At 38.5% G+C, this 21752-nt stretch overlaps 1 protein-coding gene across 1 annotated transcript in view; it reads right to left on the bottom strand.

Moving 5' to 3' along the window:
• Window positions 1-21752, bottom strand: part of LOC123549120 (diacylglycerol O-acyltransferase 1-like) — a 282902-nt gene that overhangs the window by 160763 nt on the left and 100387 nt on the right. The window contains exon 5 of the mRNA XM_053546772.1: window positions 15988-16040. Coding sequence (XP_053402747.1) covers window positions 15988-16040 — 53 coding nt within the window. The remainder of the gene's footprint in view (window positions 1-15987; window positions 16041-21752) is intronic.

The raw sequence follows: 21752 nt of genomic DNA, 5'->3' as shown, positions 1-21752 counted from the left end.
TTTTCGTGACCCTAGGCCCAAGCGTTCTTGAGTTATCATCCGGAAACTGTTTTACTGTTCAGGGTCACTGTGACCTTGACCTTTAACATACTGACCTCAAAATCAATAGGGTTCATCTGCTGGTCATTATCAACCTCCCTATCAACTTTCATGATCCTAGGCCCAAGTGTTCTTGAGTTATCATCTGGAAACCGTTTTATTGTTCAGGGTCACTGTGACCTTGACCTTTAACATACTGACCTCAAAATCAATAGGGTTCATCTGCTGGTCATTATCAACCTCCCTATCAACTTTCATGATCCTAGGCCCAAGTGTTCTTGAGTTATCATCCGGAAACCGTTTTACTATTCAGGGTCACTGTGACCTTGACCTTTGACATACAGACCTCAAAATCAATAGGGGTATTCTACTGGTGATGACCAACCTCCCTATCAACTTTCATGACCCTAGGCCCAAGCGTTCTTGAGTTATCATCCGGAAACGGATAGGTCTACATTCCGACCGACCAACAGACAGACAGACCGACTGACCGACCTACCGACCGACATCTGCAAAACAATATACCCCTCCTTTTTCAAAGGGGGGCATAATAAACTTGTTAGAGATCCACCAGGTAATGCTACATACCAAATATCAAAGGCCTAGGCCTTGAACTTTCAGACAAGAAAATCTTTATTTTTTTTTCCTATATAAGTATATGTTAAACTTGGTGCCCCAAGGGCAGGGCCTCCTTTCACCCCAGGGATATAATTTGAACAATTTTGGTAGAGAAACACTAGGAAAGGCAACATACTTAATATCAAAAGCCTAGGCCTTGCAGTTTCAGGCAAGAAGATTTTTAAAGTTTTTTTCCTATATAAGTCTATGTAAAACTTGAGAACCCCCGGGGCAGGGCCTCTTTTCATCCCAGGGGCATCATCTGAATAATTTTGGTAGAGGACCACAAGGCAATGCTACATACCAAACATCAAAGGCCTAGGTCTTGTGGTTTTAAACAAGAAGATTTTTTGAAGTTTTTTACTATAATTATGTCTATGTGAAACTTGTGACCCCTGGGGCGGGACCTCTTTTCACCCTAGGGATGCAATTTGAACAAATTTGATAGAGGACCTTAAGATCACATGCCAAATATCAAGGCTCTATGCCTTGAGGTTTTGGACAAGAAGATTTTTAAAGTTTTTCCTTTCGGTTGCCATTGCAACCAGAGTTCTGCATGGAATTAAATTCTTTGAACAATTTTGAAAGGGGACCACCCAAGGATCATTCCTGTAAAATTTGGTGTAATTCTGCCCAGTGGTTTTCAAGAAGAAGATTTTTTTGAAAATGTTGACAGACGCACAACACACGACACACGATGAACAACAGACATTGAGCGGTCACAAAAGCTCACCATGAGCCTTTGGCTTAGGTGAGCTAAAAATAATAAAGGGCCATAACTAAGTGAACAAGAGCATCGTCTATGGGTGCCATCGCTTGTCTGCAAAGGCTGGACAATATGTAAGACAAGAGGGTCATGATGACCCTGGATCGCTCACCTGAGTAATATGAGCTACATGTTTCAAATGTCAAAATATTGATAAAATGAATTGAAAGTCAGTAGGTCACATTCATGGTCAATGAAATTCAGTTTTATGATTTGTGTGCAAAACTGTGTATGTCATCAAAATTTCAAGGCTGTATCTTAAAAAACAAGAAAGTAGGTCAGTAGGTCAAGGTCACAGTCAAGTGACATCATATTACTTGGGGTCATCAGGTAATTATAATCAAACAGTCTTGGAAATAGGATCAGATGATTTTTTAAGTATTTTTCCTATATAACTCACATAATAACTAAGTGACCCAAGGGCGGGGCCTCTTTTAACCCTAGGGGCATAATTTGAATAATTTTGGTTGAGGACTACTAGACAATGCATCATACCAAATATCAAAAGCCTAGGACGTATGGTTTCAGACAAGAAGATTTTTAAAGCTTTTTCCTATATAAGTCTATATAAAACTTGGGACCCCCAGGGCAGGGCCTCTTTTCACCCAAGGGCCGGTACAATTTGAACAAATTTGGTTGAGGACCATAAGACAATGCTACAAACCAAATATCAAAGGTCTAAGTGTTGTGGTTTCAGACAAGAAGATTTTAAACTTTTTTTCCTATATAAGTCTATGTAAAACTTGGGACCCCCAGGGCGGAGCCATATTTGATCCTAGGGGGATAATTTGAACAATCTTGGTAGAGGACCACTAGATGATGCTACAAATCAAATATCAAAGCCCTAGGCCAGGTGGTTTTGTAAAAGAAGATTTTCAAAGTTTTCCCTATATAAGTCTATATAAACCATGTGACCCCGGGGTGGGGCCACATTTGACCCTAGGGGGATAATTTGAATAATTTTGGTAGAGGACCACTAAATGATGCTACACACCAGATATCAAAGCCCTAGACCCTGTGGTTTTGGACAAGAAGATTTTTAAAGTTTTTCCTTTCGGTTGCCATGGCAACCAGAGTTCTGCATGGAATTCAATTCTTTGAACAATTTTGAAAGGGGGCCAACCAAGGATCATTCCTGTGAAGTTTGGTGTAATTCTGCCCAGTGGTTTTCAAGAAGAAGATTTTTTTAGAAACTGTTGACAGACGACGCACGACTGACAACGCATGACGGACATCAAGCGGTCACAATAGCTCACCACGTCACTTCGTGACAGGTGAGCTAAAAAGAGTTATAGTTCAGATTTTCTAAGTAAAACAAGGAGCTGCGTTTAATAAACGCTTGATGCCCCCGGTGGCATCCTTGACGATACAAAGCAACCTAAGTCCAAAACGAGGTCAAGTTCAAGGTCAAGGTCAAACTGAGGTCAGGTGATGTCTGAAGATGAGGAATGGTCACAGGTTACATCTGCATTAGTATCAAGTCATTCTAGTAAGGGTTATTGATGCTAGATGAAACGGTCCCATTTGGTTAACCTCGTACTGATGGACGGATGAACGAAAGAACAAACAGACAGGACAATCACTATATGCCTCCCGCATCAGTAGATGCCGGGGGCATAAAAAGGGCCATAATTCTGACAAAATACAGATTAGAGTCATGATTCTTGACCTACATTGTCCTCTAATGATGATAAACAAGTGTGCAAAGTTCCAAAGCAGTAGCTCTTCCAGTTTTTTACAAAAGGTGACCTAAACAAACAAGAGGGTCATTGACCCTAAAGCGCTCACCTGTGTAAAAGGCTTCAAGTGTGTTTGTATAAGTACAGAGTTAGGTTTCTTCTATGTTAGCCTATATTATATACATGTCACACACACTTTTGAACTTAGGGCAATAATATGAACAATTATGGTAGACATTATAAATCTGATATCACATGCCAAATATCAAGGCTCTAGCTATTATTGATTCAGAGAAGAAAAGTGACCATGCCCCCTGGCAGGCCTGTTTTTTGACGAATCAAAATAATTTGAACAATCTTGGTAGAGGGTCACACAAGGACCATTTGTGTAAAATTATTCTAAAATCGGGCCAGCAGTTTCACACAAGAAGATTTTTAAAGTTTCCACTATATACATATAGGGAAAAGTGACCACGCCCTCTGGCGGCCATGTTTTTTAACAAATCAAAATAATTTGAACAATCTCGGTAGAGGGTCACACAAGGACCATTTGTGTAGAATTATTCTAAAATCGGGCCAGCAGTTTCACACAAGAGATTTTTAAAGTTTCCACTATATACATATAGGGAAAAGTGACCACGCCTTCTGGCGGCCATGTTTTTCGACAAATCAAAATAATTTGAACAATCTTGGTAGAGGGTCACACAAGGACCATTTGTGTAAAATTATTCTAAAATCGGGCCAGCAGTTTCACACAAGAAGATTTTTAAAGTTTCCACTATATACATATAGGGAAAAGTGACCACGCCCTCTGGCGGCCATGTTTTTTAACAAATCAAAATAATTTGAACAATCTCGGTAGAGGGTCACACAAGGACCATTTGTGTAGAATTATTCTAAAATCGGGCCAGCAGTTTCACACAAGAAGATTTTTAAAGTTTCCACTATATACATATAGGGAAAAGTGACCATGCCTTCTGGCGGCCATGTTTTTCAAATCAAAATAATTTGAACAATCTTGGTAGAGGGTCACACAAGGACCATTTGTGTAAAATTATTCTAAAATCGGGCCAGCAGTTTCATACAAAAAGATTTTTAAAGTTTCCACTATATACATATAGGGAAAAGTGACCATGCCCTGTAGCGGCCATGTTTTTCGATCAATCGGTATAATTTGAACAATCTTCGTAGAGGGTGAGGTAAGGACCATTTGTGTGATATTATTTCTAAATCAGACCATCGGTTTAGGAGATGTCGTTTGAAATTTATTCTATTTTTAGCTCTGGCAGCCCCTATCTGCAACCAAGCGGAACCGCTTGAACAACTTTGATAGAGGACCACCCAAGGAACATCAGGGCCAAGTTTCATCAAAATCCATTCAGTGATTTTGGAGGAGATGTCGTTTAAACACAAATGTTGACAACGGAAGACTTGACGCAAGCACGCACGGACACAGCGTGATCACAATACCTCACCTTAAGCACTTTGTGCTCAGGTGAGCTAAAAATGTTACCAATAAACTCCAATTTTCTAAGCACAAAAAGGGCCATAATTCTGCCAAAATGCATATCAGAGTTATGGGTCTTGGCCTACATAGTCTCCTAATGATGATAAACAAGTGTGCAAAGTTTCAAAGCTGTAGCTCGTATAGTTTTTGAAAAAAGGTGCACCTAAACAAAAATTTTAACAAAGAAACTCAAATAAGGGCCATAATTCTGACAAAATGCAAATCAGAGTTATGGATCTTGGTCTACTTAGGCCCCTAATGATGATAAACGAAAGTGCAAAGTTTCAAAGCTGTAGCTCCTATATTTTTTGAGAAAAGGTGGACCTAAACAAAAATTTTAACCAAGAAACTCAAATTTTCAAAGTACAAAAAGGGCCATAATTCTAACAAATGCATATCAGAGTTATGGTTGTTGGCCTACATACTCCCCTAATGATGGTAAACAAGTGTGCAAAATTTCAAAGCTGTAGCTCTTACAGTGTTTGAGAAAAGGTGGACCAAAACAAAAATTTAAACCAACGCCGACACCGATGACCAAGTGACGACAATACTGCGTAGATTTTTTTCAAAAATCAGACAAGCTAACAGAGGGTCATGATGACTCTGGATCTCTTACCTGAGTAATGTGAGCTACATTGACAAGTGTAAGAGATCAGGTAAGAAAGTCAAATGTAAGTAAGCATTGATATCTTTTCCCAGTTCAAATGTCAAACTGATGCTGAAATATTTAGAAAGTAGGTCATATTTATGGCCATTTAAAGTCAGTTTTAAGATCGGTGTGAAAAACTGTACATGTCATCCAAATTTCAAGGCGGTATCTTAAACAAGAGGGTCATGATGATCCTATATCGCTCACCTGTTAAACCTGGCCTTGGAATCATCAAGATAAACATTTTGATCAAATGTCTTAAAGATAGGGTCATAAACATGGTCTCTAGAGTGATAACAAGCTTTTACTTTGATTTGAGCAGGTGACCTAGTTTTTGACCCCACATGACCTAGTTTCAAACTTGGCCTAGGAATCATCAAGATAAACATTTTGACCAAGTTTCATGAAGATAGGATCATAAATATGGCATTAACAGTGTTTACAAGCTTTTCTTTTCATTTGAGTGGTGACCTAGTTTTTGACCCCACATGACCCAGTTTTATACTTTGTCTAGGAATCATCAAGATAAAAATTCTGACAAAGTTTCATGAAGATAGAGTCATAAATGTGGACTAAAGAGTGTTAACAAGCTTTTCCTTATATTTGACCAGGTTACCTAGTTTTTGACCCCTTATGACCCAGTTTTGAACTTGGCACAGGAATCAGCAAAATAACATTCTGACTAAGTTTCATGAAGATAGGGTCATAATTATGGCCTCTAGAGTGTAAACAAGCTTTTACTTTGATTTGAGCGGGTGACCTAGTTTTTGACCCCACATGACCAAGGTTTTGAACCTGGCATAGGAATCATCTAGATAAACATTCTGACTAAGTTTCATGAAGATAGAGTCATAAATGCGGCCTATAGGGTGTTAACAAGCTTTTCCTTTGATTTATCTGGTGACCTAGTTTTTGACCCCATATGACCCAGTTGCGAACTTGGCCTAGAGATCATCAAGATAAATATTCTGTGCAAGTTTGTATCAAAACAAAGCATAAATGAAACCTCTATATGGCTGAAAGGGCCAAAATAGAAAATTATGCCTCTGAAACAGCAACTCCAGAACCCATGATGAAATCTAGCCTGTTTTAAAAAGGAACCGAGATCTTATTGTGACTTAAGTTGTGTGTAAGTCCGGTTAAAATCGAATGTAAAATATCACTTCTATCATGTTCACAAGGTAAAAATTAACAAATTTTAGCTCTTTCAGGGGTCAATTAGGGGCCGCAACTCCTATGAGTTGGATCTGACGGACTCATCCTATTGTTGGTAAAAATATGTTGCAAGTTTGTATCAAATACAACCATAAATGAAGTCTCTATATGGCTGCAAAAGCCAAAATAGCAAATTCTGGCCCTTTAAGGGGCCATAACTCTGGGATCTAACCAGTTTTTAAAAGGAACCAATATATTATGCCATCACAAGTTGTGTGTAAGTTTTATTAAAATCAATTTGAAAAATGTGGTCTCCATCGTGTTCACAAGCCAAAAATAGCAAATTTTGGCCCTTTAAGGGGCCATAACTCTGGAACCCATGATGGGATCTGGCCAGTTTTCGAAAGGAACCGAGATATTATGCCAATACATGTTTTGTACAAGTTGTGTGCAAGTTAAACTAGAAAAGGCTTTTGTAAAAAAGCGCATGTCTCCCCCAATGCAAAGTCCTATAGGCAAGAAGTCAATAGGGGTCAGGAGCGAAAGTCAAAGAGACACTGATGGTTGGCTGCAATAGGGATCATCTACTTGGCATGTCCAGTCATCCCGCTAAATTTCAACACTCGTGCCCTAGTGGTTCTCAAGTCACTGTTCAGGCTCCTGTGACCTTGACCTTTGATCAAGTGACCTAAAAAAAAAATAGGGGTCATTTACTCTGCATGTCCAATCATCCTATTAAGTTTCAACATTGTAGGTCAAGTGGTTCTCAAGTTATTTCCAAAAAATGATTTTACATGAACAGGCCACTGTGACCTTGACCTTTAATAGACTGACCCCAAAATCAATAGGGGTCATCTACTATGCAAGTTCAATCATCCTATGAAGTTTCAACATTCTGGGTCAAGTGGTTCTCAAGTTATTGATCGGAACTGGTTATCAATGTTCAGGCCCCTGAGACCTTGACCTTTAACGGAGTGACCCCAAAAACAATAAGGGTCATTTACTCTGCATGAACAATCATCCTATGAAGTTTCAACATTCTGGGTCGAGAGGTTCTCAAGTTATTGATTGGAAATGGTTTTCCATGTTCAGGCCCCTTTGACCTTGACCTTTGACGGAGTGACCCCAAAATCAATAGGGGTCGTCTACTCCAGCAGCCCTACAACCCTATGAAGTTTGAAGGTTCTAGGTCAAATGGTTAGGGGTCATCTACTCTTTATGATCAATCATCCTATTAAGTTTCAACATTCTGGGTCAAGTGGTTCTCAAGTTACTGACCGGAAATGGTTTTCAATGTTCAGGTCCCTGTGACCTTGACCTTTAATGGAGTGACCCCAAAATTGATAGGGGTCATCTACTTTGCATGTACAATCATCCTATCAAGTTTCAACATTCTGGGTCAAGTGGTTCTCTAGTTATTGATCAAAAATGGTTTTCAATGTTCAGGCCCCTGTGACCTTGACCTTTGACAGAGTGATCCCATAATCAATAAGGGTCATCTACTCTTTATGACCAATCATCCTATCAAGTTTCAACATTCTGGGTCAGGTGGTTCTCAAGTTATTGATTGGAAATGGTTTTCAATGTTCAGGCCCCTGTGACTTTGACCTTTGACGGAGTGACCCCAAAATCAATAGGGGTCATCTACTCTTCATGACCAATCATCCTATGAAGTTTCAGCATTCTGGGTCAAGTGGTTCTCTAAGTTATTGATCGGAAATGGTTTTCAATGATCAGGCCCCTGTGACCTTGACCTTTGACGGAGTGATCCCAAAATCAATAGGGGTCATCTACTCTTCATGACCAATCATCCTATGAAGTTTCAACATTCTGGGTCAAGTGGTTCTCTAGTTATTGATCGGAAATGGTTTTCAATGTTCTGGCCCCTGTGACCTTGACCTTTGACGGAGTGACCCCAAAATCGATAGGGGTCATCTACTCTTAATGACCAATCATCCTATGAAGTTTCAACATTCTGGGTCAAGTGGTTCTCTAGTTATTGATCGGAAATGGTTTTCAATGTTCAGGCCCCTGTGACCTTGACCTTTGACAGAGTGATCCCAAAATCAATAGGGGTCATCTACTCTTCATGACCAATCATCCTATGAAGTTTCAACATTCTGGGTCAAGTGGTTCTCTAGTTATTGATCGGAAATGGTTTTCAATGTTCAGGCCCCTGTGACCTTGACCTTTGACGGAGTGACCACAAAATCAATAGGGGTCGTCTACTCCAGCAGCCCTACAACCCTATGAAGTTTGAAGGTTCTAGGTCAAATGGTTCTCCAGTTATTGCTCGGAAATGAAGTGTGACGTACGGACGGATGGACGGACGGACGGACGGACAGGGCAAAAACAATATGTCTCCTGGGGGAGACATAATTAAAATCGGTTGCAAAATGTGGTCTCCATCGTGTTCAAAAGAAATTGTGACAGACTGACGACGGACAACAGACGGAGGGCGATCACAAAAGCTCACCCTGTCACTACAGGACAGGTGAGCTAAAAACAAGAAAGTAGGTCAGTAGGTCATGGTCAAAGTTAGGTGACCTCTAATCACTTGGGGTCATCAGGTAATTATAATTAAACAGTCTAGGAAATATGATCTGATAATTTTTTAAGTATTTTTTCTTATATAACTCATATAACAAGTGACCCAAGGGGTGGGGCCTCTTTTCATCTAAGGGGTATAATTTGAAAAATATTGTTGCTACATACCAAATATCAAAGGCCTAGGCCTTGAACTTTCAGACAAGAAGATTTTCAGATTTTTCCTATATAAATCTATGTAAAACTTGGAACCCCCAGGACAGGGCCTCTCCACCCCGGGGGCATAATTTCAACTATTTCGGTAGAGGACCACTAGGCAATGTTACATACCAAATATCAAATATACCTAGGCCTTGCAGTTTCAGGCAAAAAGATTTTTAAAGTTTTTTCCTATATAAGTCTATGTAAAACTTGGGACCCCCTGGGTGGGACCTCTTTTCAACTCAGGGGCATAATTTGAATAATCTTGATAGAGGATGACAAGGCAATGATACATACCAAATATCAAAAGCCTAGGCCTTGCAGTTTCAGTCAAGAAGATTTTTAAAGTTTTTTCCTATATAAGTCTATGTAAAACTTGGGACCCCATGAACGGGGCCTCTTTTCACCCCAGGAGCATAATTTCAATAATTTTTATAGAGGACCATTAGATGATGTCACAATTGTCAAATATCAAGATTTTTTTTTAAATTTCCTTTCGGTTGCCATGGCAACCAGAGTTCTGTGTGGAATTCAATTCTTTGAACAATTTTAAAGGGGGCCATCCAAGGATCATTCCTGTGATGTTTGGTGTAAATCTGCCCAGTGGTTTTCAAGAAGAAGACTTTTTTAGAAAATGTTGATGGACGGATGACGCACGATGCACAACGGACATTGAGCGGTCACAAAAGCTCACCATGAGCCTTTGGCTCAGCTGAGCTAAAAATCATCCAAATGGAACCTACTTTGCACACGCACAACTAGGCCTGGTACTGATAATGATTACAAGGTTTGATGGAAATCTGACAAATAAGTGCTGAGAAATAACGCGGACAAATTTTTTCCATATATACATATAAAGAGAAAATTAATAAGGGGCCATAACATCGTGAAAAATCATCCAAATGTAACCCGCTTCGCACATGCATAACTAGGCTTGGTACTAATAATCACAAGGTTTATTTGAAATCTGGCAAATATTTGCTGAGAAATAGCCTGGACAAATTCCATCTACAGACAAAAGCCCCCAGATGCTAGTATATGTGGGTATAATATCTCTTTTACAGAAAATGATATTTTAGACATCTTTTAGACTGTGTACTTTGATGCAGTTAGCTACACAAATATCTTAAATAGGTAGTGCCTACCTGAAGTTTGTATTTTTAGTTCCAATGCCTAAAAGTTTGATGAAGATCAACTGAGCGATTAATGAGAAAAAGTTGTTAAAAGGTATTTTTATTTCTAGCCCTAGCAGCCCCTAAAAGGGGTCGACTTCCCCCCTTTTGAACAAACTTGCGAGTGGACCTTATAATGATGTTACAGAAAAAGTTTTAAGATCCATCCAGCGGGTTCATGAGAAGAAGTTGTTTAAAGGTATTTCTAATTTTAGCTCTAGCAGCCCCTTAAAGGAGCTAAGGGCCCCTATTTGTACAAAATTGGGAGAGTGCCTTAAAATGATGTTACAGACTAAGTTTGATGACCAATCAAGTGGTTCCTGAGAGGAAGTTGCTGAATATTTTTCTATTTTTAGCTCTGGCTGCACATTAAAGGGGCCAAGGTGAACCATTTGAATAAACTTGATAGAGGTCCATGCAAGGATGCTGCTGACCAAGTTTAGTGTAATTCTGACCAGTAGTTTCAGAGGAGACAAGAGCTCGTAGAACAAGAAATGCCCCCCTTGATGCATACAGTAAATGCACAAGGAACAGAAATTATTTGGTCATGGTGCACTGGACATTTGACGTACTGACCTCAAATTAATAATTATGGGTCGTTTACCAGTCATAAGTGACCTCCCTATCAAATGTGATCTTAGACCAAAGCATTCTCCAGTTATCTGGCAAAAAAAGTTCTACTGTTTTGGATCAATGTGACCTTGACCTTTGACCTACTGACCTCAAAATCAATAGAGATCATCTGCTGGTCATGATCAAACTCCCTATAAAGTTTCATGATCCTAAGCCCAAGTGTTCTCAAGTTATCGTGGAGAAACGGTTTAACTGTTCCGGGTCAATGTGACCTTGACCTTTGACCTACTGACACCAATATAAAAAGGGGTGATCTGCTGGTCATGATCAACTCCCTAATAAATTTCGTGATCCTAGGCCCAAGTGTTCTCAAGCTATCGTCTGGAAACGGTTTAACTGTTCGGGGTCACTGTTACCTTGACTTTTGACCTACTTAACTCAAAATCAATAGGGGTCATCTGCTGGCCATGATCAACCTCCTTATTAAGTTTCGTGATCCTAGGCCCAAGCATTCTCAAGTTATTGTCGGAAAACTGTTTAATTGTTCTGGGTCAATGTGACCTTGACATTTGACCTACTGATTTCAAAATCAATAAAGGTCATCTGCTGGTCATGATCAACTCCCTAATAAATTTCGCGATCCTAGGCCCAAGCGTGAAAATGATTACTTTCTTTAATTGATATATCTTAGTATTTCATTAGAAAGTATATTACAAAAGGTATTATTATTCCTATATAAATCACCAGTCCATAGTTCGTGCTATTGACCTGTCTATATTTCAGATTGATTCTATGTACCAAGTTTGATGGAAAGCCATCAATCAGTTCATGAGAAGAACTTGTTTAAAGGTTATTCTACCTTTAGCTCTAATGGCCACAACAAGGGGCCAAGTGCCTGCATTTAACAAGAGGACCATGATGGTCCTGAATCGCTCACCTCTTCCCACATGACCCAGTTTTGAGTATGACATCGTTTTTTCTATTATTTGACATAGTGACCTAGTTTTTGAGCTCATGTGGGAAAAGTATGGCCTCTAGAGAGGTCAAAAGGTTTTTTTTATTCTTTGACCTACTGACCTAGTTTTTTAAGGCACGTGACCCAGTTTCAAACCTGATCTAGATATCATCAAGGTGAACATTCTGACCAATTTTTATGGAGATCCATTCACAAGTATGGCCTCTAGAGAGGTCACAAGGTTTTTCTATTTTTAGAACTACTGACCTAGTTTTTGACGGCACGTGACCCAGTTTCGAACTTGACCTAGATATCATCAAGATGAACATTCTGACCAATTTTCATGCAGATCTTGTGAAATATATAGTCTCTAGAAAGGTCACAAGGTTTTTCTATTTTTAGACCTACTGACCTAGTTTTTGACCGCACGTGACCCAGTTTCGAACCTGACCTAGATATCATCAAGATGAACATTCAGACCAACTTTTATACAGATCCCATGAAAAATATGGCCTTTAGAGAGGTCACAAGGTTTTTCTATTATCTGACCTACTGACCTAGTTTTTGATGGCACGTGACCAAGTTTCGAACTTGACCTAGATATGATCAAGGTGAACGTTCTGACCAATTTTCATGAAGATCTTGTGAAATATATGGCCTCTAGAGAGGTCACAAGGTTTTTCTATTTTTAGACCTACTGACCTAGTTTTTGAAGGCACGTGACTCAGTTTCGAACTTGACCTAGAAATCATCAAGGTGAACATTCTGACCAATTTCCATGAAGATCTTATGAAATATATGGCCTCTAGAGAGGTCACAAGGTTTTTCTATTTTTAGACCTACTGACCTAGTTTTTGACAGCACGTGACCCAGTTTCGAACTTGACCTAGATATCATCAAGATGAACATTCTGACCAATTTTCATGCAGATCTTGTGAAATATATGGCCTCTAGAGAGGTCACAAGGTTTTTCTATTTTTAGACCTACTGACCTAGTTTTTGATGGCACGTGACCCAGTTTCGAACTTGACCTAGATATCATCAAGATGAACATTCTGACCAACTTTCATAAAGATCCCATGAAAAATGTGACCTCTAGAGTGGTCACAAGCAAAAGTTTACGGACGCACGGACGGACGCACGCACGGACGGACGGACGACGGACACCGCGCGATCACAAAAGCTCACCTTGTCACTTTGTGACAGGTGAGCTAAAAATATTTGAGAGAGGACCTTACAGTGATGCTATAGACCAAGTCTGATGAAGATTCATCAGGCAGTTTATAAAAAGAAGATGTTTAAAGGCTTTCCTACTTTTATCTCTAGCGACCCCTAGAAGAGACCATTTGCCACCAGTTGAAGGAATTTGAGAGGACCTTACAATGATGCTACAAACCAAGTTTGATTCATCAAGCAGTTCATGAGAAGAAGTAGTTTAAAGGTTTATCTACTTTTATCTATAGCGGCCCCTAAAAGGGGCCTATTGCCCCCAACTGAAACAAGAGCTCGTAGAACAAGAAATGCCCCCCTTGATGCATTCAGTAACTGCACAAGGAACAGAAATTATTTGGCCACCGTGCACTGGCCGTTTGACATACTGAACTCAAATCAATAATTATGGGTCATTTACCAGTCATAAGTAAACTCCATATCAAATGTGATCTTAGACCAAAGCATTCTCTAGCTATTATGCGAAAAAAGTTCTACTGTTCTGGGTCAATGTGACCTTGAACTTTGACCTACTGACCTCAAAATCAACAGGAGTCACCTGCTGGACATGAAGGGGGACATAAAAATTTGAGAGAGGCTCTTACAATGATGCTATGAACCAAGTTTGATGAAGATCCATCAAGGGATTCATAAAGAAATGTTGTCTAAAGGTATTTTTGTTTTTAGCTGTAGCATCCCCCAAAATTGACAGAGTACCTTACAATGAAGCTTGAACCAAGTTTGATGAAGATCCATCTAGTGGTTTCATGAGGAGAAGTTGATTAGTTTTTTTTTCTGTTTTTAGCTCTAGTAGCCCCTAAAAGGGGTCAAGTGCCCCCATTTAAACCAGATTGAGAGAGGACCTTATAATCATTATACAAAATTTGATGAAGATCTATCCTGCTGTTCACAGGAAGAGGTCATTTAAAGGTATTTCTATTTATGGTTCTAGCAGCCCCTAAAATGGGCCATTTGCCCCAATTTGAATAAATTTGAGAGAAGAACTTAAAATGATGCTGCAAACCAAGTCTGCAGAAGATCCATTATGCCGTTTATGAGAAGAAGTTGTTTTAAGGTATTTCCATTTATAGCTCTAATGGCCCATAAAAGGGGCCAAGTGCCCCATTTGAAAAAAATCTGAGAGACGACCTTACCATGATGCTACAGACCAATTTTGATGAAGGTCCATCCAACAGTTCTTGAGAAGAAGTTCTTTAAAGGTACTTTTATTTTTAGCTCTTGCTGCTCCTAAAAGGATTCAAATGCACTCATTTGAACAAATTTGAGACAGGACCTTACAATGATGCTACAGACCAAATCTGATGAAGATCCATCAAGTGGTTCATGAGAAAAGTTGTTAGGTATTTCTACTTTTAGCTATAGCAGCCCCTAAAATAGGCCAAGTGTCCCGTTTGAATAAATCCGAGAGATGACCTTACCATGATGCTACAGACCAATTTTCATGAAGATCCATCCAGTGGTTCTTGAGAAGAATTTTTCAATTTTTTCAATTTTTAGCTCTTGCTGCTAAAAGGGCTCAAATACTCCCATTTGAACAAATTTGAGACAGAACCTTACAATGATGCTACAGACCAATTTTGATGAAGATCCATCAAGCGTTTCATGAGAAGTTGTTTAAAAGGTTTGCCAGGATAGACTAAGTTTGGTGTAATTTCAACCAGTAGTTTCGGAGAAGATGTTTAAGTCAATTGTTGACAACAAGACGACAGACGACAGATGCCGGGCCATCTGCCTATACTTAGCTAAACAAGAGCTGTCCGTAAGACAGCCAGTGCTCGGCTATTCAAATCGTTGTCACAGAAGCAGGAATATTAATCTAGTGTTGAAATATCAATAGAGTTTCAACCAAAACTTTAACCAGAAGTTTTCTAAGTCCAAAAGGGGGCATAATTTGCCCAAAATACAAGTCAGAGTTACAAGATTTGATGCAATCAACTAGTTTTATAACTCCGAAGACACACGTGAAGTTTCAATTTAATATCTGCATTTGTTTTGCAGATGCAAAACTTTAACCAGAATTTTCTAAGTCCAAAAGGGAGCACAATTTGCCCAAAACACATGTCAGAGTTAGGGACTTGACCAAGTGAGGTTGGTAATTGATCTAGAAAAAGAAAAAAGAAATTTCAGATCTATATGCCTTTAAGTAATAGCTATATGTACTTGCATCCAAAACTTTATTCTAAGTCAAAAAGGGGTTATAATTTGGCCAAAATTCAAGTCAGAGTTATTGGACTTGATGCTATCAACTAGTTTTATAACCCCGAAGACCCCGAAGACACATGTGAAGTTTCATTCCAATATCTGCATTAGCTTTGCTGCAGATAGTGACTTGCATGCAAAACTTTAACCAGAATTTTCTAAGTCCAAAAGAGGGCATAATTGGGCCAAATTGCATGTCAGAGTTATGGGACTTTCAACTAGTTTTATAACCCCGAGGACACATGTGAAGTTTCATTTCGATATCTGCATTAGTTTTGGTGCAGATAGTGACTTGCATGCAAAACTTTAACCAGAATTTTCTAAGTCCAAAAGAGGGCATAATTTGCCCAAAATACATGTCAGAGTTGTGGGACTTGGTCCAGTGAGGTTGGTAATTGACCTAGAAAAAGAAAAAAGTTTCAAAGCTATATGTCTTTAAATGATAGCCACAAGTACTTGCATGCAAAACTTTTAACCAAGGTGTGACGCCGACGCCAGGGTGAGTAGAATAGTCGAGCTAAAAATATGTAATATTTCTTATGTCATATTAAACACTTACTGAATGGCTTGCCGGTCAATAATCAAAACATAGCTTTTGACTACTGACTGGCAAACCATTCAAGAAGTATATAATTTTAACACTATCAATATCATTCTGTTACAACATATGCCTTAAACGTGACTACTGTATACTTACCACACACATGGCTTTCTCTGTATAATACATTATCAGTATGAAAACATTTGCAGCTGAAAAATACAAAATACTCCTTATATAGTTCAAAAACAATTACAAACTAGAAGTGTATCTATAGGATACATGTGCCCCTACTTCCTACCAATGTACATGGTTTCATGACTCTATGTAAAATACATTTTAATATATATGCAACACAAACTTTTAAGCATTTACGTGTATTTTTAGCTCACCTGAGCCAAAGGCTCATGGTGAGCTTTTGTGACCGCTCAATGTCCGTCGTCCGTTGTGTGTCGTGTCCATCAACAATTTCTAAAAAAATCTTCTTCTTCAAAACCATAGGGCAGAATTACACCAAACTTCACTGGAATGATTCTTGGGTCGCCCCCTTTCAAAATTGTTCAAAGAATTTAATTCCAAGCAGAACTCTGGTTGCCATGGCAACCGAAAGGAAAAACTTAGAAAATTTTCTTGTCCAAAACCACAGGTCATAGGGCTTTTATATTTGGTATGTAGCATTAACAGTCTGAAACCGTAAGACCTAGGCCTTTGATATTTGGTATGTAGCATTGCCTTGTGGTTCTCTACCAAAATTGTTCAAATTATGCCCCTGGAGTGAAAAGAGGCCACGCCCTGGGGGTTCCAAGTTTTACATAGACTTATATAGGAAAAAAACTTTAAAAATCTTCTTGTCTGAAACCACAGGACGTAGGCCTTTGATGTTTGGTATGTAGCATTGCCTTGTGGTCCTCTACCAAAACTGTTCAAATTATGCCCCTGGGATGAAAAGAGACCCCGCCCCGGGGGTCCCAAATTTTACATAGACTTATGTAGGAATTTTTTTTAAATCTTCTTGTCTGAAACTGCAAGGCCTAGGCTTTTGATATTTGGTATGTTGCATTGCCTAGTGGTCTTCTACCAAGATTGTTCAAATTATGCCTCTGGGTAAAAAGAGGCCCTGCCCTGGGGGTCCCAAGTTTTACATAGACTTACATAGGAAAAAACTTTAAATAATCTTCTTGACTGAAAGTTCAAGGCCTAGGCTTTTGATATTTGGTATGTAGCATTTCCTAGAGGCTCTCTAACAAAATTGTTCAAATTATGCCCCTGGGGTGAAAAGAGGCCCCCAAGGGTCACTTAGTTTTTATATGAGTTATATAGGAAAAAAATACTTCAAAAATTATCTGATCATATTTCCTAGACTGTTTAATTATAATTACCTGATGACCCCAAGTAATAAGGGGTCACTTGACTGTGACCTTGACCTACTGACCTACTTTCTTGTTTTTTAAGATACAGCCTTGAACTTAGAATGACATATACAATTTTGCACACCGATCTTAAAACTGACTTTCAGTGACTATGACTGTGACCTACTGACCTACTTTCTCAATATTTTAGCGTCAGTTTGACATTTGAAACATGTAGCTCATATTACTCAGGTGAGCAATCCATGGTCATCATGACCCTGTTGTTTACCAAGTGAAGGTTCATATTTACTCTACTAGTCCAGCTGAGTGTAATCCCAAACATAACAACAGGTGCATCACTTCACATGCTATATAACAATCCCCTAGTCAGTTTAAGTAAATCACTGTGGATGGACATTCATCAAAATTGGTCTGAAGCATCATGGTAAGGACTAAACACTGGGAAGGTAAATATGATGCCTGCCATGGGCTCAGCTGGAAATACGTTCCAAGTGAGGACTTTCGTCGACTAGTCCCACGTTAAACAAGAACCTTTTACCTTTTAGTAATTTATGACTATACGACAAATACATTTTGCGATACATGCGACACTAACTTGTATGCCCTTCATGCATATCTATTACTTAATCACGGGCTATAACTTTGGCCTGAATGATAGAAATCACTTACAAAACCCCAGGTGTACAAATTCACATGCTGAATAATATTCCGTTATGCTTCTTGACCCAAGGTCAAATAAAATTCGTGCGGCACAAACTTAAAGGCCCTTTTACGCATATTTTTGACTAACAAAACCCCAGGTGAACTAGAGGTTGTATGTCTCCCACCACTTGCAGAAATTGTAAAGTGCCATAAATTAAGGGCCATAACTCCAGGGAAAACTAGAACTTCACAGGAGTGACTCATACCCCCACCATACGGTCTTGTCACAGAAGAATGGCAACCATAAGTAATCTTAAAAATACTTAGAATAATATAAAAATGTCAAAAAAGCTTAATACTTAAAAAGAAGTTTACTCGTCTTTGGAGTACTTCATCCTGGGCTTCCACATATAAGTAATACTAGTATAATTATGTGCCCTGGATGAGGGATGAGGTAAATATAAAAAATCTCTAATATTAGAGATACATTAAAAGTGAATACAAAAACGTGTCTAACCGACCCATGTTACCACAGGAAAATGTATTTACTTTTTACATAGGACTGATAATAAAAAAGTTAGAAAAATACCAAAAATATTGAAAATCTAAAAATAGGATTTCTAAAAATAGACTAATTCCTGGAATTTAAGGGGAAGAAATGCAGTACAAAAGTTAAAAAAAAGGTTACTTCCCTTTGGCTCTAAGCCAATCAGAATGAGATATAGTGAAAATACATCAAAATTAACCTTAAATTCTAAGTAAAAGGGGACATAATTCAAGAAAAATTGGTGTCAGAGTTATGCATCTTGTGTCACATGATGTGGGTGATGAAGTGGAACATCTATTTTAAGTTTAAATCAAATCCATTTAGTAGTAACTGAGATACAGTGAATATACATCAAAATTAACCTTAAATTCTAAGTAAAAAGGGGCATAATTCATGAAAATATTGTGTCAGAGTTATGCACCTTGTGTCACATGATGTGGGTGATGAGGTGGAACATCTATTTTAAGTTTGAATCAAATCCATTTTGTAATAACTGAGATACAGTAAACCTCACTTATAAGGAACACGGATATAAGGAACACTCGGTTATAAGGAACAGTTTTCAATTCCCCGACTTTATTCCTTCTTTATTCAATGTAAAAATCCTCGGTTATAGGGAACTCGGTTATAAGGAACACTCGGTTATAAGGAACACTTTTTCCTGTCCCAAAGTACGAAATTCAATGGAAAACACCTCGGTTATAGCGAACAGAAACAAGAGCTGTCGGAGGACAGCAACGCTCGACTATTCAACAGCCTTGTCGATTGAATGAATACGAAAGTCGAAAAAGGGGCATAATTTAATAAAAAGCAAAATAGGGTTATGGAACCTGCATAGTGCTTATCAGCTCATGACAGTGGACAAGTGTGTGAAGTTTCAATCCATTCCCATTAGAGGGTACTGAGATACCAGCTTACATATAAGAATTTAACCCAAAACTCTTAAGTTTAAAAAGGTGCATAATTTTGTAAAATGCAAAGTTGAGTTATTGACCCTTTGCACTGCATGTCATATCATGACAGTGAACAAGTGTGTGAAGTTTCAATCCTTTCCCATTAGTGGATACTGAGATACTAGCTTACATACAAAACCTTAACCAAAAAATTTTAAGTCGAAAAAGGGGCATAATTTTGTAAAAAAGCAAAATAGAGTTATGGAACCTGCTTTGTGCATGTCAGATCATAAGTGTGAAGTTTCAATCCATTCCAATTAGTGAGTACTGAGATACCAGCTTACATACAAAACCTTAACCAAAAAATTCTAAGTCGAACAAGAGGGCCAAGATGGCCCTAGGTCGCTCACCTAAGAAACACTCCATAACAGTGTAAAACATGTTTGACCTAGTGATTTCATGGAAACAAATATTCTGACCAATTTTCATTAAGATTGGACCAAAAAATTGGTCTCTTGTGATAAAACAAGCATTTTCTTAGACATGACCTAGGTTTTGACCCTAGATGACCCATGTTCAAACTCGACCTAGATTTTATCAAGGCAATCATTCTGACCAAAATTCATGAAGATCAACTGAAAAATACAGCCTCTATCACATACAGAAGTTTTTTCTTTGATTTGACCAAGTGACCTAGTTTTTGACCTCAGATGACCCATATTCAAATTCGACCTAGATTTCATTAAGGCAATCAACCTGACCAAATTTCATAAAAATCAATTAAAAAAAAACAGTCTCTATCGCATACACAAGATTTTTCTTTAATTTGACCTAGTGACCTAGTTTTTGACCTTAGATAACCCATATTCAAAATTGACCTAGATTTCATCAAGGCAATCATTCTGACCAAATTTCATGAAGATCAATTGAAAAATACATCCTCTATTGCATACACAATGTTTTTCTTCGATTTGACCTAGTGACCTAGTTTTTTACCCCAGATGACCCATTTTCGAACTCGGCCTAGATTTCATCAAGGTAATCATTCTGGCTAAATTTCATGAAGATCAGTTGAAAAATACAGCCTCTATTGCATACACAAGGTTTTTCTTTGATTTGACCTAGTGACCTAGTTTTTGACCCCAGATGACCCATTTTCGAACTTGGTCTAAATTTCATCAAGGTAATCATTCTGACCAAAATTCATGAAGATCAATTGAAAAATACCGCCTCTATCGCATACACAAGGTTTTTCTTTGATTTGACCTAGTGACCTAGTTTTTGACCCGAGATGATCCATTTTCGAACTCGGCCTAAATTTTATCAAGGCAATCATTCTGACCAAAATTCATGAAGATCAATTGAAAAATACAGCCTCTATCGCATACACAAAGTTTTTCTTTGATTTGACCTAGTGACCTAGTTTTTGACCCAAGATGACCCATTTTCGAATTCGGCCTAGATTTCATAAAGGTTATCATTCTGACCAATATTAATGAAGAAGAATTGAAAAATACAGCCTCTATCGCATACACAAGGTTTTTCTTTGATTTGACCTAGTGACCTAGTTTTTGACCCGAGATGACCCATTTTCGAACTCCGCTTAGATTTCATCAAGGTTATCATTCTGACCAATATTCATGAAGATTAATTGAAAAATACCGCCTCTATCGCATACACAAGGTTTTTCTTTGATTTGACCTAGTGACCTAGTTTTTGACCCGAGATGACCCATTTTCGAACTCGGCCTAGATTTCATCAAAGTTATCATTCTGACCAATATTCATGAAGATTAAATGAAAAATACAGCCTCTATCGCATACACAAGGTTTTTCTTTGATTTGACCTAGTGACCTAGTTTTTGACCCGAGATGACCCATTTTCGAACTCGGCCTAGATTTCATCAAGGTTATCATTCTGACCAATATTCATGAAGATTAATTGAAAAATACAGCCTCTATCGCATACACAAGCTAAATGTTGACAGACGACGGACGACAGACGACAGACGACAGACGACGGACGACAGACGCCGGACATCGAGCGATCAGAAAAACTCACCTGAGCATTGCTCAGGTGAGCTAAAAAGGGGCATAATTTTGTAAAAAAGCAAAATAGATTTATGGACCTGTGCAATGTAAGTCAGTTTATCACAGTGAATAAGTGTGTGAAGTTTCAATCCATTCCCACAAGTGGTTACTGAGATACCAGCTTACATACAAAACCTTAACCAAAAATTTCTAAGTCAAAAAAGGGGCATAATTTTGTAAAAAAGCAAAATAGAGTTATGGGACCTGTGCAATGTAAGTCAGTTTATCACAGTGAATAAGTGTGTGAAGTTTCAATCCATTCCCACACGTGGTTGCTGAGATACCAGCTTACATACAAAACTTAACCAAATCGGGACGCGGACGCGGACGCCGACGCATGGGCGAGTGCAATAGCTCTACTATTCTATGAATAGTCGAGCTA

The sequence above is a fragment of the Mercenaria mercenaria genome, chromosome 6, assembly GCF_021730395.1.
Source record: "Mercenaria mercenaria strain notata chromosome 6, MADL_Memer_1, whole genome shotgun sequence".
NCBI classification, from domain to species: Eukaryota; Metazoa; Mollusca; class Bivalvia; order Venerida; family Veneridae; genus Mercenaria; species Mercenaria mercenaria.
The sequence above is the reverse complement of the archived record's forward strand: the minus strand, read 5'-3'. Positions and strand labels throughout refer to the sequence as shown.